At 51.6% G+C, this 14,702-nt stretch overlaps 5 protein-coding genes across 5 annotated transcripts; 2 read left to right on the top strand and 3 right to left on the bottom strand.

The window, feature by feature from the left end:
• Positions 1–297: 297 nt before the first annotated feature.
• Positions 298–2,895, bottom strand: RHO25_012926 (uncharacterized protein; the record flags this gene model as incomplete). Its single annotated transcript, XM_023604212.2, has 2 exons — positions 298–1,825; positions 1,883–2,895. The coding sequence occupies 2 exons, from the start codon at positions 2,893–2,895 to the stop codon at positions 298–300; spliced, it is 2,541 nt and encodes an 846-aa protein (XP_023450502.2).
• Positions 2,896–3,136: 241 nt separating this feature from the next.
• On the bottom strand, positions 3,137–4,318 carry RHO25_012927 (uncharacterized protein; the record flags this gene model as incomplete). The annotated part of the gene is made up of 2 exons (XM_065603611.1): positions 3,137–3,293; positions 3,345–4,318. The coding sequence occupies 2 exons, from the start codon at positions 4,316–4,318 to the stop codon at positions 3,137–3,139; spliced, it is 1,131 nt and encodes a 376-aa protein (XP_065459683.1).
• A 952-nt stretch (positions 4,319–5,270) lies between these two features.
• Positions 5,271–7,483, top strand: RHO25_012928 (uncharacterized protein; the record flags this gene model as incomplete). Its single annotated transcript, XM_023604213.2, is given in 4 exon segments — positions 5,271–5,291; positions 5,309–6,405; positions 6,459–6,798; positions 6,851–7,483. 4 exon segments carry the CDS (start codon positions 5,271–5,273, stop codon positions 7,481–7,483), a joined length of 2,091 nt encoding a protein of 696 aa, XP_023450384.2.
• Positions 7,484–7,709: 226 nt separating this feature from the next.
• Positions 7,710–8,540, top strand: RHO25_012929 (uncharacterized protein; the record flags this gene model as incomplete). Its single annotated transcript, XM_065603612.1, has 1 exon — positions 7,710–8,540. The coding sequence occupies one exon, from the start codon at positions 7,710–7,712 to the stop codon at positions 8,538–8,540; it is 831 nt and encodes a 276-aa protein (XP_065459684.1).
• Positions 8,541–9,349: 809 nt separating this feature from the next.
• Positions 9,350–11,842, bottom strand: RHO25_012930 (uncharacterized protein; the record flags this gene model as incomplete). Its single annotated transcript, XM_023604214.2, has 1 exon — positions 9,350–11,842. The coding sequence occupies one exon, from the start codon at positions 11,840–11,842 to the stop codon at positions 9,350–9,352; it is 2,493 nt and encodes an 830-aa protein (XP_023450385.1).
• Between the last annotated feature and the right edge of the window lie 2,860 nt (positions 11,843–14,702).

Genomic DNA, 14,702 nt, shown 5'->3' on the forward strand with positions numbered 1-14,702 from the left:
TGATCGAATTCACAAAGAAAGTACCCATGCTTCGGCGACAGCTCATGGCCAAGCAAGATCTCGATGCTAACGTTCTGCTCGCGAGCATTGAGAAAGCGTTCTCTTGCTTCCACCACAAATGGTCGCTTTTGTGGTAGGTGCCTGGAAATATGTGGTTTGTCATGCGTACGTTGACAAATAATTCGTGTTCTCAATCGTAGTTGGGTCTTGCTACATTACCGATGTCAGGATGCTGCTGCGCAGATGCTGTCTACTACGAAAGGTAGGGGGCGCCGGTATGTTGGTTGCCCAACGATGTTACGCTCCTGCCCCCGCATCCTTCAACATCTGCACAATGGTCTCATGGCCTGCGGCCATGGCTAAATGTAGCGCGGTATCAGAAGTTCCTCGCCGAGCGTGCACATCCGCTCCGGCGTCCAACAGCAGCTGCACGATCTTCGCTTGGCCCTTCGAAGCTGCCAGTTGTAGCGGGGTCTGCAATCGCTCTTCGATGCCAATTCTTCCGCCAAAATTAACGTCAGCCCCGGCGTCGAGAAGTAGCTGCACTACTTCCTCCTGTCCACTCCGTGATGCGGCGTGCAGCGCGGTATTGTCGGTTCCCTCGGAATAAGCATTGGCATTCGCCCCGCGCTCCAACAACATCTGAACAATTGCGTGGTAGCCATTACCGGCTGCTACTTTCAGCGCAGTGCTACGAAGACCTTCATCGGCGTTGGCGTCCGCTCCATAACGTAACAACGCCTCGACTACATAGACGTGGCCATTGGCAGATGCTGCTTGGAGGGCGTTGTCGTGATATCCACCTTGAGCGTTCAGGTCCGCTCCAGCATCTAGCAACATCCGGACTATATGGACGTGGCCATTGACAGATGCTGCTTGGAGGGCATTGTCATACTGTCCTCCTTGAGCATTCACGTCTGCACCGTCAGTCAGAAGATCTTTTACTACTGCGCCGAGACCTAGGAAGCTTGCATAATAGAGACCTGACCCGATACTTTCAAGCGGCTCAAAAGAATCTCTCCACGGCGCATCCGGTTGAAAAACGAGGAGCCAGTCCCTCATTGCCGGTGAGGTAAGCAATCTTATTTCGTCAATAGGCTGGCCGGGCTGCGCGCGAGATGCATGGTAGGACCAGTGTTGTGCTGCATATTCGAGTAGCGGGAAGGAGACCAGATCCTCTGGTGTGCACGTTTTCTCGCTGCTCTGACTGTAATGTATAAGGTAAATTATACAGCTCTGAGCGATGATTGTGTGCTCGCGAGCACTGTCGAGGTGAAACTTCCGCGCATCTCCAGCGAGCGAGCGTTTCGACTCCAAGAATTCCAAAATAGAGAAGTGTGCCAATCGGATGATGGTATCCTTTGAAATGTAAGTTGGTAAGTCCAAAGCAGGAGTGGTACCTGATTGAATATCATCGAGATCATTGTATGCCTCATCCTTGGACATAACGCTCGGTTTAGCCAGTGCATCGCTGCCGCCTTCAGATTGCGAACCGGCACTCTGTACGACAACTAACCCCGAGAGTATCTCTAACGCGTCGTCCAATCTTGGACGTTGGTCCGTCTCTACAAGTCCTGGGTCCGTCATGAAGTCGATAATGGTGACTTCTGCAAGCTCCCGGAGATGCACAGGAGGTTGAGCGTAGGCGAGCCATCGAAGCATCTTTAGCCCGTCACTGGCAAAGTCTGCAGAAACTCCAAGCAACATCCGCTCGTAGGTCGCATCAAGAGTGCGTGGAAGGTCATCAAGTAGTCTTCTGACAAGACTAGACTTAAGCGATCTCATTTTCTTAAGTTCAAACAACTGGCAGTATGCCCACCGGAACCTATGAAACAGTAAGTCGTCAGTATAAGTGACAGGTACCAGGAGGAAATCTGCTTACATTCCATCTGCCCTTTGTGAAATCGTTTGTTCAATCAGTGCCTTTGTCTCCTCGTTTAAACGTGATAGCCGCGGGTCCCGCGAAAGCGTCGTGGTAACATACTGGCGAATATCTTCGTTGGTAGCCTGTGTCGGAATGTTCACCGATTCTGCCCCAAGTCGAATCATCGCGCTGCGGATATGCGGCATCTCGCGACTCGTGAGTAGAAATTTCACGTTTTGCCCTGTCTGCGACAGTCTCTGGAGGCATTCTATCATCTTGTGCAATCGATCATAGTCTTCTGGGCATTCGTCCAGAGCATCAACGCAGACGTATATCTGGTCGTATGCTTCGAAACAGAGACTTAGAATGTACTCGAGCTCTGCTTCTCCTGGATGGCTTCGGCTCAGGTTGTCGTAAAGCTGTAGGAGCACCGATACGGCTCTTCCCTTCACACCTAGCTGCACGATCAAGGAGCGAAGTAGACTCATTTTACCGAAAGTGGCATCGTTGGAGAAACTGATATAGAAGAAAGCATAACCGTTGCCAGGACGATGTTGACAGTACGCTCTGATATCTCGAATAGCGAGCGAGCACAGGGTGGTCTTGCCACATCCAGGCTTGCCATTCAACCACAAGTGGTGTGTCAATCCGAATTTCCAATCAAGGTATCGATCCGATCTAAGAAACCATTGCCCAGTAGATGACTCGTGCAGCACGATCGCGCTGTTATACGCCATTTCGAAATCCGGCGGCGATAGCCAAGCTGTGATTTCCCGGAGTTGTTCTGCTCGCATTTCGGTTTCTTCCTCTGCTACAGATTCTTGATCTTCGGTTCTGTCTGCTGGATCGAAGTACTCGTCGTCAGGGATTGCCGGATATCTCGGGATGTCAGTTATAGGATCGTCAAAGAATTGCACTTCGCCGGCTGCTACAATCTCTTCGGTCGTAACGTGACAGTCATCATCGCTAAGCCAACGACTCAGAGCCGCCGCTGGAGCTGGATCTGGCCCCATATCTCGGGCGAGCATCATATCGTTCCAGGGCAGAGAAAGCAGTGCAAACTCATGCAAATGTTCAGCTAGATGATCCATGTAGGCACTGGTTTCTGAGGGAGGTCCTCGACTAATGTTGCAGACGGGACATTGGAGGGGGAGGTCGACATCTGTCCGTTGTGAGACCTTGAGCAGAACATCAATTCTATCGTTGTCGAAGAGACCTGCATGCAGAGCCTGAACATGATTTTGCAGACTCGCAGTGGTCACGTAGGGGGACTCATCGCTGCAGAACGGGACATCTCCAGTAAGAGAGTGTTCGGTGGTGGGCCTCGAGATGTTTCTGCCAGTCTTTCTTCTTGACAAAGAATCTCGTGTCTGCCGTGTAGCTGACAACGGGACAATTGTAGGGATACACATCTTGAGCCAGATGCTTCCTGGGGGCTCGATCAACTCAAGCAAGACTTTGCTAAACCGTACTTACTTACCTCCAATTTCTATCATTGGCGCCCATCCTTTTAGGCAGCACCTGACAGCAGCAAGGACACTTGAAGGCATGCTCTCTACTTATCCTTGGTGCTTTAGGATAGGCTAACTTGTCTTGGGAGACGGAGAACTGCGATACACTTGGGGCGTAAAGCCCTGTGTGCTCTTGGTCATTCGTCAAAGTTTGCAGTGAGTCCAAGTTCAAAGTCGTTATTGCTGAAGCGGAAGATTGACTAGGAATACCCTTGACTAAATTCGAAGGCATTGAAAGGGAGTTAGTCGTAGGAGGTATCTCTGCCAGCTCCTCCTTTGGGTGGGTAGGTTCCTGAGCAGTTATTCTTTGTGTCGTCACAAGGATTGGATTGCCACGATCGGGAGCTGCCAGCATGTCGGCTCTCTTCCGAGCATATACAAAGCGATGTCGACGCCGCAGGTTAGCAAGTATCAGGACACTTTGATCTGGTCTGATGTCGCTCGTTTCCACAGAAGTGATAGAAAGGGCAGCATTCGTACGCAGGGAGCCCTCAGTGTTTCTGCCAGGCGTCTGAAGGTTCTGGAGCCTAAGCGCGAAAGCCAGATATTTCTCAAGATCCTGATGAAAGCGCAGATCGAAGGTCAAATCTGCTTTCATGGTTCGCGACGACACGCCCGCGCTTCTGACCAGATTCGCAAAGTCGATAAGCCGGCGCAAAAGAGTCTCAGCATCCTGGCAGCACTCATTGAGAGCATGCAAGCCCTCAACAATAGCCCAATCGTCAGCACTTTCATCAGACTCATCCGACTCGACATCCGATGACCAAGGAGATAGCGACAACGGCGAGCTTGTGCCATCGAGGACAGTGGAGGAGTCGCTAGTTCCAGGAGAGTTGCCGGTTCGCAGATTTGCCAGCATCGGAACACGCTTGAAGACCCCTGTGAGACTCTCAAGCACCGAGAGCAACATTTGTGCAGCGTTCTGATGGTAGCCTGCAGACATTGCCGCGCAGCTACCTGTAACGCATCTGATGGATCGTGATCCTGTTCCATCGCCGGGCGGACAAGCGTCGGTGAGGGCAGAGTTCAGTGGCGGCACTCAAAGCTTGGTTGGTAGTGGTATGTGAACGAGATCTGGCAGAGCTCTAGCTCTTTTGCTAGCTGCGGTTTCATGCTGCACAGTATAAATTGAGATCAAAGTGGTGCTTCTGAGAGACGTGGAGTGGGTGTGGTGCGGAAGGATCGAAAGCCGAAAGTCTAAATTGGGCACGGATCACGTCATGTGTGGACAGTGGTTCCAAGTCAGCCGCAACGAGCTCCCCTTGGACGACTGACAACATTGCAACACACATGTGGTTCCCATGGACGGCACCGCGCTCGAGTTCGCGTGCGATGCTACGCGGGCTCTCAGCATAGCGGCCAGGGATCTCGCCAATACAGCTTCCAACGCGGCCGAGTCTCCAAAATTGATAGATATCGCCACCCGGCTCTTCAGCATCGCTGAAGTATTGGACCGTCCGACCCCTGGACAGTCATCACCGCCATCCAAGCATGTGCTAAAGGTTTTGAGAGATCTCGAAAAGGTGTGTGCAGTGTAAGTCAAGTATTCTACGATAATCCTCGTGCAGAAAATTCACGTTGCAGTGGCCCCACAGAACCTATATTCCTCTGTCAGGACGCTCTTGTGATCCAAAAGGTGATTTTCCAAAACTCTATCAACTCTGCGAAGGTAAAATAGATCTCAAGAAAGTCGCGTACTCGCTCAAGCATATCGCTCGGGATGAGGTTGGAAGGAGAACACTGCAGGAACCTTGATTCTCTGCTTCCCCGGCGGCAGAAATCACTTGACAAATTCACACCACAGCAAATTGCTCCAGAGGAGATTCCAGCAAGTGTCTACGCGAACCTCTCTGCTGCATTGGTGAAATACGTCGAGTGTCGATGCGACGAAGGCCATGGTCTCCCAAGAAAGCAATGTGTGCACAACTTGTAGCTGAGACTGACTCACCAAAGCTTATCGGATAGCGATGACATTGCAGTTGATACCGTGTATCAACTTGCCGAATGCCACTTGAAGGAGCATGTGAGCCATTGGACTTGCGTGAGATTCCGTACAGTCAAGAGAGCTCGTCTAAGAGCGAGGGCACGACCTGGGCCGCAGCCTACGAGTGGATCAAAACGACCTGTCCAATCTGAAGACGCTGCAGTGCCCGTCCATGCTCGCCTCTTGCTCGGTGGCTCCGACTTCTGCCAGCTTCTATTACTTCCCCGAGGTGCAGTGCGTCATCAGATCCTTGTCACGGCGGAAGGCCTGTATGACCTACAGGACGTCATCGAAGCGGAGCAGATTCTCTTAAACAGGCCTGAAATTCAGCTCTCCAGAGCACTGCAGTCGTATAATCTTTCTGACGACGGCAAGATATTTCTCGCACACAGCATCGCCAGAACACTATGGCAATTATACGATACCAAGTTCATCAATGGTCGTTGGACCGCGGACTCTATACACTTCGTCCAGGAGTCCCCAAACAAGAAAAGAAGGAAAGAAGACCTGGGAATGATTAGTCCGGTCCATCCCTTCGTGCAACTGCCTGTCGCGCACACAACCCAAACACAAACACCACAAGAGACGGAGCTTGAATTTGTTCCTCACATGGGATCTGTCCATTGGGCACCTAGAATACTTGCATTGGGAGTAGTGCTCACAAATATCTTCAATGACGATTATTCGATGGATGAAGATCAAAGTCCATGTTGGCAAGCCAGATTCAACGACGAACTGCTTGTTTGCCGTGGCATCGTGGAGAGTCCATCATGGCCGTCGCTCCAAATCAAGTCGGACCACGTGCGAGAAAAGATTCGAGAAGCGGTTCTAGCTTGCCTCAGAGGTGACGTCTTCAACAAACGGGAAGCCGACATCTTGGAGAGGAAGGCACTACTGTGGAAGCATATCGTCTCGCCACTGGAAATGGTAGGGAAACTTGTGGGAGTCGACAAAAATCGAGCAACGTGGCAGGCGAGGGAGGAATCTGTCCAAACATCCCAGCTGTTTTTACAGCGAAGGCCAGCGGAGAAGCAGAATGCAGCAAGGTTAGAAGTTCAGTGGTCTCGTCTTGCTTCAGTACTAACTGAATGGCGAGCAGTTCTCATTCGCAACAATGGCTCAGCCGTTTGGCGTCGTCTCTTCTCAACAAGGAAATTAACGCCTTCTATCGAAGCTCGGGCACCATGCGTACCAAGATTGCTATTCTGGACACTGGCTACGACCCCGAAAATCTCTTCATGACACGACCGCGCCAGAACCGGCTGAAGAATCGCTGGAAAGATTTCGTGGACGACTCTTCCAATCCTCTGGACGAAGACGGACATGGGACCCATGTTTTGGCAACTCTCATGACAATTGCTCCATCGGCTGATGTCTGCGTTGCCAGAGTTGCAACAAACGACGCAGATTTCGACAAGTCATACGAGAATATTGTCAAGGTCTGTCCATCATCGGCAGAAAGTCGTATACAAACTGATTGAGATGACGTAGGCCTTGGAATGGGTAGTGAATGATATGGAAGCTGACGTCGTGTCCATGTCTTTCGGGTGGCCTCAAGAGAGAGAATCCCGTGCTATTTCGAGAGCGATCTCCAATGCCATCAGTATAAGAAAGGACGCTATTCTGTTCTATGCTGCGGCATCCAATTCCGGCGGCGACCAAGGTGAAATGTTTCCCGCAACCCACGAATTTGTCACTGCCGTCAGAGCTACAACACACGAAGGAGAGTTTGTCGGATTCAACGCGCCACCCAATTTTGGAGGGGCCGACGTGATTGGCACTCTCGGAGTTGACATGCCTGGCGCATTTCAAGAGTCTCAGGCGACAAACGAGAATCTTGAAGGAACCTCATTCGCGGCGCCAGTCGCAGCAGCGATCAGCGCTCTGGTATTGGACGCTGCGAAGATGTGCGACCCTATCGTTGAGCTCGGATCGACGAACAACATGCCGAGGACAGTCACGACACTCGACAAGCTGCGAACACGGCATGGCATGAACAAGATGTTCTGCATCGAACACATGGCTCGAAAGATCAACGAGAGATCCTGGTATTTGAGCGCAGCTGGCTTTTGCAACAGATCCTACATCGACAGGAAGAAGATATTTGAGTATATACTGCTTTGAACCGCTAGCTGCAACACGCAAGGCAGTGGTGCGGGGTCTTCATCAGGAAGCTTCTGCTCACGAGGAAGCTGCGCAAGATGCAGCTTGCCGTAGTGAACGATTATTGGTCTTCACTGTGGAAGGTGCAGCTCGCGTGACGTACGATGCAGCCTCTTCAGCCGCAGCTCAACCCACTTCGAAAGAGCATTTTCTGACACGGCGGGGGTTGCTATCTCTTCCACAGACTATGGCGACTAAGACCTACATTCTCGCACCCAACCTCACCACACATCCTGGCGATGCCTTGGCTATCGGCACGATTGTAGCCGAACCATTCCGACCTTTGAAGCCATTGAGCGAGTGCAAGGAGACGCTCGAAACAGTGACACATACCGAATTCGAGGCTGCATTGAGCGACTCTTCCAGACGTGGGTTCTCCAGTGGCGTCTGGGCTCAGTTCCTAGAAGTCGCCAATGCAAAGCTGTCCGCGAAAGTAGGACGAGATGTTCGAGCAACTTACGCTATGGCGTATCTCGAAACAATTACATTGCGACAACATCCTGGAATCGAGTACGCCGCTGCTCGTGCCCAGGAGCCAGCAGTCAGAGCAGCAATGGAATCTGGCCTGTTGGGACGGCAGCCCGTGTGCATGATTACTGGGGTGAAGATTGCGAAAGGCTTACAGTGGTCTCAAGAGCAAATTCGTTCACTGTCAGGTGAAGTCGGAGCCAGTATACCGATCACTCCGGAGGTTTCTGCCGGTATTGAGATTGGTGCCGAGAGAGCATCGGAGCATCACTATTCATCTCGCACGGAGCAGGATATTGTCTTCGCTTACCAACTTCATTTGATTGCCACCAAAGGGTGGTGGAAACCAAAACTCTCTGTCGACCAGTACGTTCCCAAAGGAGGTCTATTGGGAAAGAAGGATCACGGTGAAAGTGATGACGTAGATGTACTTCCGGCTACTAGCGATGATTTGACGGTTGTTGCGGAGGACAATGAGGATGAATTGCATTCGACTGAAGTATTGGAAGCAGGCGAGAGTTGCCTGTGTTTCCAGATCAAGGATGAATGATGGTTCTCCGTGATCGGGAGATTCGCAAGGCTGTTGACAGATAGAACGGAGTGAACACCGCGAAAAGATTACTTGATGCCAGTTTTGCAGCCTGAAGAAAGGCTCACGATAAGTCAACAAGAGCCTAAAGGTGGCGTTGACAGACCCAGCTAGCACTATGGGCGCCTCGTGCTTGATAGCTGAGAGAAGGCTCGGGCGCATCCAGGCCTGCATAATACAGGCAACCTCTTAAGGACAACGATCAAAAGTGGAGCGTCCGACACAAACATTGAAAGCATTCCATGATCGTTCAACATCATGTTTGGCGCACAAGTCTAATGCGTTCTCTGGCGCAGTAAATTTGCTGGATCTCGAGGGTTTGTTTGATCTCAACCTGTCAATGTACAACAGTTTAGAGTGTGAATGCCTTGAAGACCTCTCACGTTGTACCAATGATCAATGTTCGCGATGCGGAGAGATGGGACAATACCAAAGCCGGCTTTCTCGCTACTATATTTGTTAATGCTAGACAAGATGTCTACGTATCTCAGGGGGCGCGGCTGCGAGATGCTCAGGTGGGAGCCTAAGAGCAGATATTGACGCGCCGTACTAGTCTTGAAGTCAAAGTGGATTTTATTGGTTCGGCAGGGATTGAGCACATGGCAGCATCGATGGTTCACTCCCACGCGTCAACCTAGCTCTTGCCAAGACATCTTTGCTAGATAAATGCTAGCTCTTCCCATGGCTTCCGATACTCACATTCCATCATCTCACCCATCATCATTCCCTCAACAAAAGCTTCACCTTTCATGCGATATCTTTTAGATCCATCAGCTTCCAGCACTTCCGTGGCGATCACTGGTCGTCCATGGCCCTTCACAATGATTACAACGTCCCCCTGCAGCAACACTATTCGGCACAAGACCCAGGAAGCCTCGCTCTGTAAGCATGAGCCTTTTCCTCTTCGTACGGATGGCGACGGTCTGTCTCAAGGCCCATGTATTCTGGCTGATCATGTTATCCATTACCATAGTGTCGTCCGGGTTGAATAGGTAGTGTTTTATAGGCACGCCACCTATTCTCAAGTCCCAATTCGCCGCAACAAAGTATTGGGCTGGGTCCGCGAATGTCCAATCAACGACGAAAGAACCGAGCAAGTCAGGATTCTCACGCCCATAACGAAGCCTCGCCCCGTTCTCGTCCGTTCCAGCAGTGAGGCATGCACAGATCGCTGCTTGGAGGCTGATGAGTTCCGCGCGCCACGGAGAAGAACTCCTTGGCTGAATGAGGTCGTAAACGAAGTTCGGATCCCCATAGTCTGTGTCTGTGTCCACGTCTGACCATGCGATACCACCTAGACCGTCCACAGCGTCTATAACAAACCCGCTCAAGTACAATGTCCGATCTCCACCCAACTTGATCTCAGGTCGAGCATCTACATCCTCCCAACCATCCTCTGCTAGAAGATTCCATTCATAGTCCGGGGGGTATCCTGCTCGAAACGTACCCTCGATGATTCCAGTCTCTCTCTCTGACGATAAATCCGGCACCCACGAGGGCAGCCTCTGGTGATCAATCGCCTCCATTTCGTCGTGTCTTTCCCGATTCTTGTCGAGCTCATTTGTCACGCCATCAACAAGGCAGAGAAAACTCAAAGGATCCCGACCCACGTTCATGCAAGCAGCTGCAAATTCGCCGTAGATTTGTGCGAGGGGTCGTTTCGATACATGTTCGATTGCAAGGTCGGGCAGACATGGCAAAGCCAAGATGCCGAAAATGCGGTCTTCAGGAAAGGAACATCTTGCGTAAGCTATGAGCTTCAAGACCTGCCAGAGAACATCGCCTCGCTGTGGACCCGTGCTTGGGCCGCTACGTAGGTGGGTGATCAAGGGCATAACGGTGTTCGGGTCGAGGGTTGGTTGAATTTGTCTCCGATGCGTACCGATTCCCAATTGTGCGATATTCGCAACGTGCACGATGGTGTTTCGCACAGCACAGTCCATCCGGTAGTCCTCGACAGCCACATGAGTGAACATGTCTTTGACGGCGGCGAGTACGAACGCGGCATCACGAACGTAACGCCATTCAGTTACCCGTTCACCAAGAACCAAAGCCATATCTGCAGTACCCATTACCAACTCTTGAATCATCCAAAGACGACGCCAGTATGTGAGCGAGAAGAAAACATTCAGCAAGGCCGCCTCTTCGCCCGTGAGGATGATATCTCGGCACGAACTGCGTGCTAACGACTTGATTTTCTCCATTGCAATCTTCATGTCCACAGCTGCGCCCTCCCTATGCAGGAAAGCTCTGTTTGGGTGTCCATCGTCGTACGCTTCTAGATACTCCGAGCGATACCATCTCCCACACACTTGGACAACATCGAGTGCTCTGTATAGTTGAGTGTCTCCTTCGCCGAGCCAAACGAGAACGTTACCGGCACGTTGGTAGATTGAGCTCATGATCTTCATCTGTGCCTCCTTTTCTTCTGAATCGTTCTGGTTTATGCAGATTGCATCAGCCCAAAGGCGGCAGCCCTGGCTAAACTGGGGCATCACACGGAGTCTACGCAATGCTGCGTGCAGGTTCTCGCGAATGACGAATGGTGATTCGCCAACTCGGTGGCCTTCAGCAGAGCGGTGCTCGATAGAGATCTTCTCAGCAGGGCCATCACCCCACTCGTACGAGAGTGCCACATAGTTTCCCCAGCAAAACTTTGGTCCACATGCCTGCCTCCGGAGCGGTGGTGGTGTCGTCCGTTTTTGCATTCGTGTCAACCAGTGGCGTAATATTTTCTTCAGCCCGCGGCGTACTGCACTGCTTAATCTTGAAGATTTCGCTCTGTCGTCGTCGTCATCATCGTCATCAGTCCTTTGATAAACAATGGTCATTCCCCCACCGTCGTCCTCCGGATAAGCCGCTAGATCTGCCAGAATCTCTCCAGGAGGTAGTGAAGTCTTCGCAGCGGACTTTCGGGGTTTGACGAGCCACGGCTTCCCATTCGTGTTGCTCGGAATTCGGCCAGCTTTCGAATCTTTGATCAAACCGAAAGCATGTGGCGTTCTATATATCTCACTTGGACGATTTTTGACTTGCGCATGAAAGTTGACACTCGGAACTCGGGACACAAGCGCATCCTCTGGGATGCCCGGGGCCAAGTAACATTTGCAAATGTGGACTTTTGTTAGGAGGCATTTGATCGGGCTGGTGTTGTTGACATCCTTCTTTGGTTTCGGTAGGATCGTCAGCAAGCGTATGCAATCGTGATCACCTGGGTAGAACGGTGTGCAAGGGAACTCTATGTTGGGAGGCCTCTTTTCCATGGTTTATGGTGACGCTGTAGGTATGGCAGAGGAGAAACATCGGAAGTGATATGTAGACAATTGTGCCTTTTCACAGCATGTCACCCAGGCATAATTGTTCGTGGCGGGGCGTGATCCCGGCGGAGGGTTCGTGTGGCTACTGGCCAATTGGACTCGAAGGCGATAAAGAGCTGTTTCGGACCAAACTACAATATGGCCCAGGACGATATTGATTGGACTTTTGTCCACCATGCATACACCAGCTCCGAGCCCCTCGCTACACCGGTAAGGCGCCCGCTGACAGACTTGGGGGATGAGTGCCTAATTATAGAACACGGAGCATCCGGGACATAAATCCCATGGGCCGACTACTTCGAACGGGGCCGAAAAGAGGTCTAGGGGTTTGCATGCCATAGACCTCAATGCCCGTGCGATCAATGTCAGGACCGTTCCGCGCGCAGCTTTTGGACAAGACTGCCTTTTAAGATATCGTTCGAGGTTCTGAGCTGGAGAGCGTGTTCATCGTCGTATCGATCAAGGCTAACCTGTAGGCGACCTCAGCAGAGATAGGTCGCATTGGCACAACGCTGGAATGCAAGCGTGCAGTGCGGATAGATGTATCGTCCTGCTGCTAATAGATTGCATCGCAACCTTCGATGTCTGGCGTCGGCATTGCGGCTTTCGATCGTGTAGAGCTTTGCGGGGCATTTCTGCAAAGTTACTCATCGTTCCAGGTAGTCGATGCTTTGTCCACGCATCTCTTCCGTCGCTGTCTTTGACACGATCAAGCACACATCCGACATTGCCAAGGTCTTGACCCATGTTCATGCAAGCAGCTGCGAATTCGTCGTAGACTTGTATAGGGATCTTCCCGAATCATGATCGAAACGCTGTAGACATGTCGTAGAAGAGATGTAGCAGTTAATGTGTATAGAGCAATACGTATTCTGCGCACCTGCGACGCTGCCTTACCTGCAAGAGGCTGGTGTCTTCGCCGCGTCCTGGATCAAAGCATCAGGTTACGACGAACCGTGTGCTGTCTCGCCTCATGCCCTCCTATTATATGACCCACACGGTCCATTCCCGGCTGAAGTCCTGCCGTCACCATCAAAATTAACATAACCTGGACGGTCTGCTTGCGCCCTACATTCCGAAAATTGGTATATTGAGCATTGCCCGTTGGCGCCGTAGAATGCCCAATGCGACAAGCCCGTGCGGCCCCACGCTTCATTGCAACAATCTTGTACGCTGGCGCTGCTGAAGATCTCAGCTAGAGAGTTATCATCCGCTCTTGCTAGGCCGATACGAGTTCCTTCGATTCGATTGGCGGTATTTCGATTTGCCGGTTCGCAAGCTGCGTACACTATGCGAGTGGGCTGCTCGGAGATGGTGGAAGTGGTCGTGCTGGCCGTGGGAGTTATCGTTTTGGTAGATGTGATGAGCTTGGTTTGAGTAGAGCATCGTGTGTATGTTCGGGTCGTCGTCTTGGTGGTGGTTTTGTGGCGTGTGCAGTACGCCATCTGTTTACGATGCCTCTTCTCCATGTCATTCAGTTCTTCGGCCTCATTTATGCGCTTTTGCTTGGCTGCAGGTGCCACGAATTCTGAATCGGGAAGTGTATCGAGGACCGGCTGGAATCCAGCAGGAGTTGGAATCGTCACTGTGACTGTGGACCCTGTTGTGGTCGTTGTGAAGCTTGTGATGATGCTGGCATCAATTGTTGTGGTGAATGTTGTTACGGAGGTCACTGTAGGCTTGGCTCTGCAGATTGTCGTCGTTTTGGTACAGTAAGTCGTGTAATGACTCGTCTTCCAGGATGTGCTTCCGCACGCAGCTTTCGGTGTCTTCGAGGAGCACTTGACACTTTCCTTGACAGTGTCGCGGGATGCTGCAGAGAATGTAAAGGATAGTAGGCTGCACAGCAGCACCGATAGCCTATGGGAAGCCATGAGAGTGGTATGATAGTGATGATAAGATGGAAAACAAGAAGTGACGGGCAACGTGAGGCCGGTATACATTCTCTCGCTTGTGTGTATCACGTCTCGCGACCACAGGTGGTCCGGTCATCTTCAAGCCTCGGAAAGTGGTCACGCATAGTCCCGAAATGGAAATTTTCTGGCGCGACCTTCCCGAATGGCGCAAGCATGGCTGTACCCAATAAAGCAAAAGACGCCACATTGAGGTACAGAGATGAAGCCAAGCAAGACGAGAGTCCGCTGAGTCGTAGCTGTCCACGCCCGTAGCTTTTCAAGCTTCTTGTCGAAGTGTCTCCGCGGTCGCCAGAAGAGACTCTCGCCTGTACTGCATCGGATAGGGCCCAGCTCTCAAGTCCCTCTGGATCCGCAGGAATGGCAGCGATGCTTGCATAGCAAGGGCAGGGTGATGGTGTCGTCAATGGAGCCCGTCGGCGTTCGTGTGAACTCTCTGGTGCAACATGGCACTGCATCAGAATCAATTTCTGGCGACCAAGACGTTGTGAGGGGATTATGGCCGGATGAGCTGTACCGGAATAGGCCATGGAGAAAACGGCGAGCCAATTCCATATGGCTTGCACTGGGATGTTTCGCGGATCTCTAAACGTCGGGCGTCACGCCACCGACCATTCCTCTTTATGACCCGCGCAAGCAGATCAAGCAAGGCGCTTCTGGCCCAAGAACTCCTAAAGATGATATAAGTTTGCTCTCATTCTTTGCCTGGATGAACGACCGATGGAAGAGTCATGCCGATACGAAGCTCGTAGATAATGCTCTTCGCCTTGGAAAGGACATCGCGAAATGCGGCATAGCTACCATGGCTTCAGACCTCTCGCTACACCGGTGGGCCCCCAGCTATCAGGCTGGCTGAAGACTGCCCAATTTTTGAACATGGAACAAAGCCGGAC

This window comes from Cercospora beticola, chromosome 9 (assembly GCF_033473495.1).
Source record: "Cercospora beticola chromosome 9, complete sequence".
NCBI lineage: Eukaryota > Fungi > Ascomycota > Dothideomycetes > Mycosphaerellales > Mycosphaerellaceae > Cercospora > Cercospora beticola.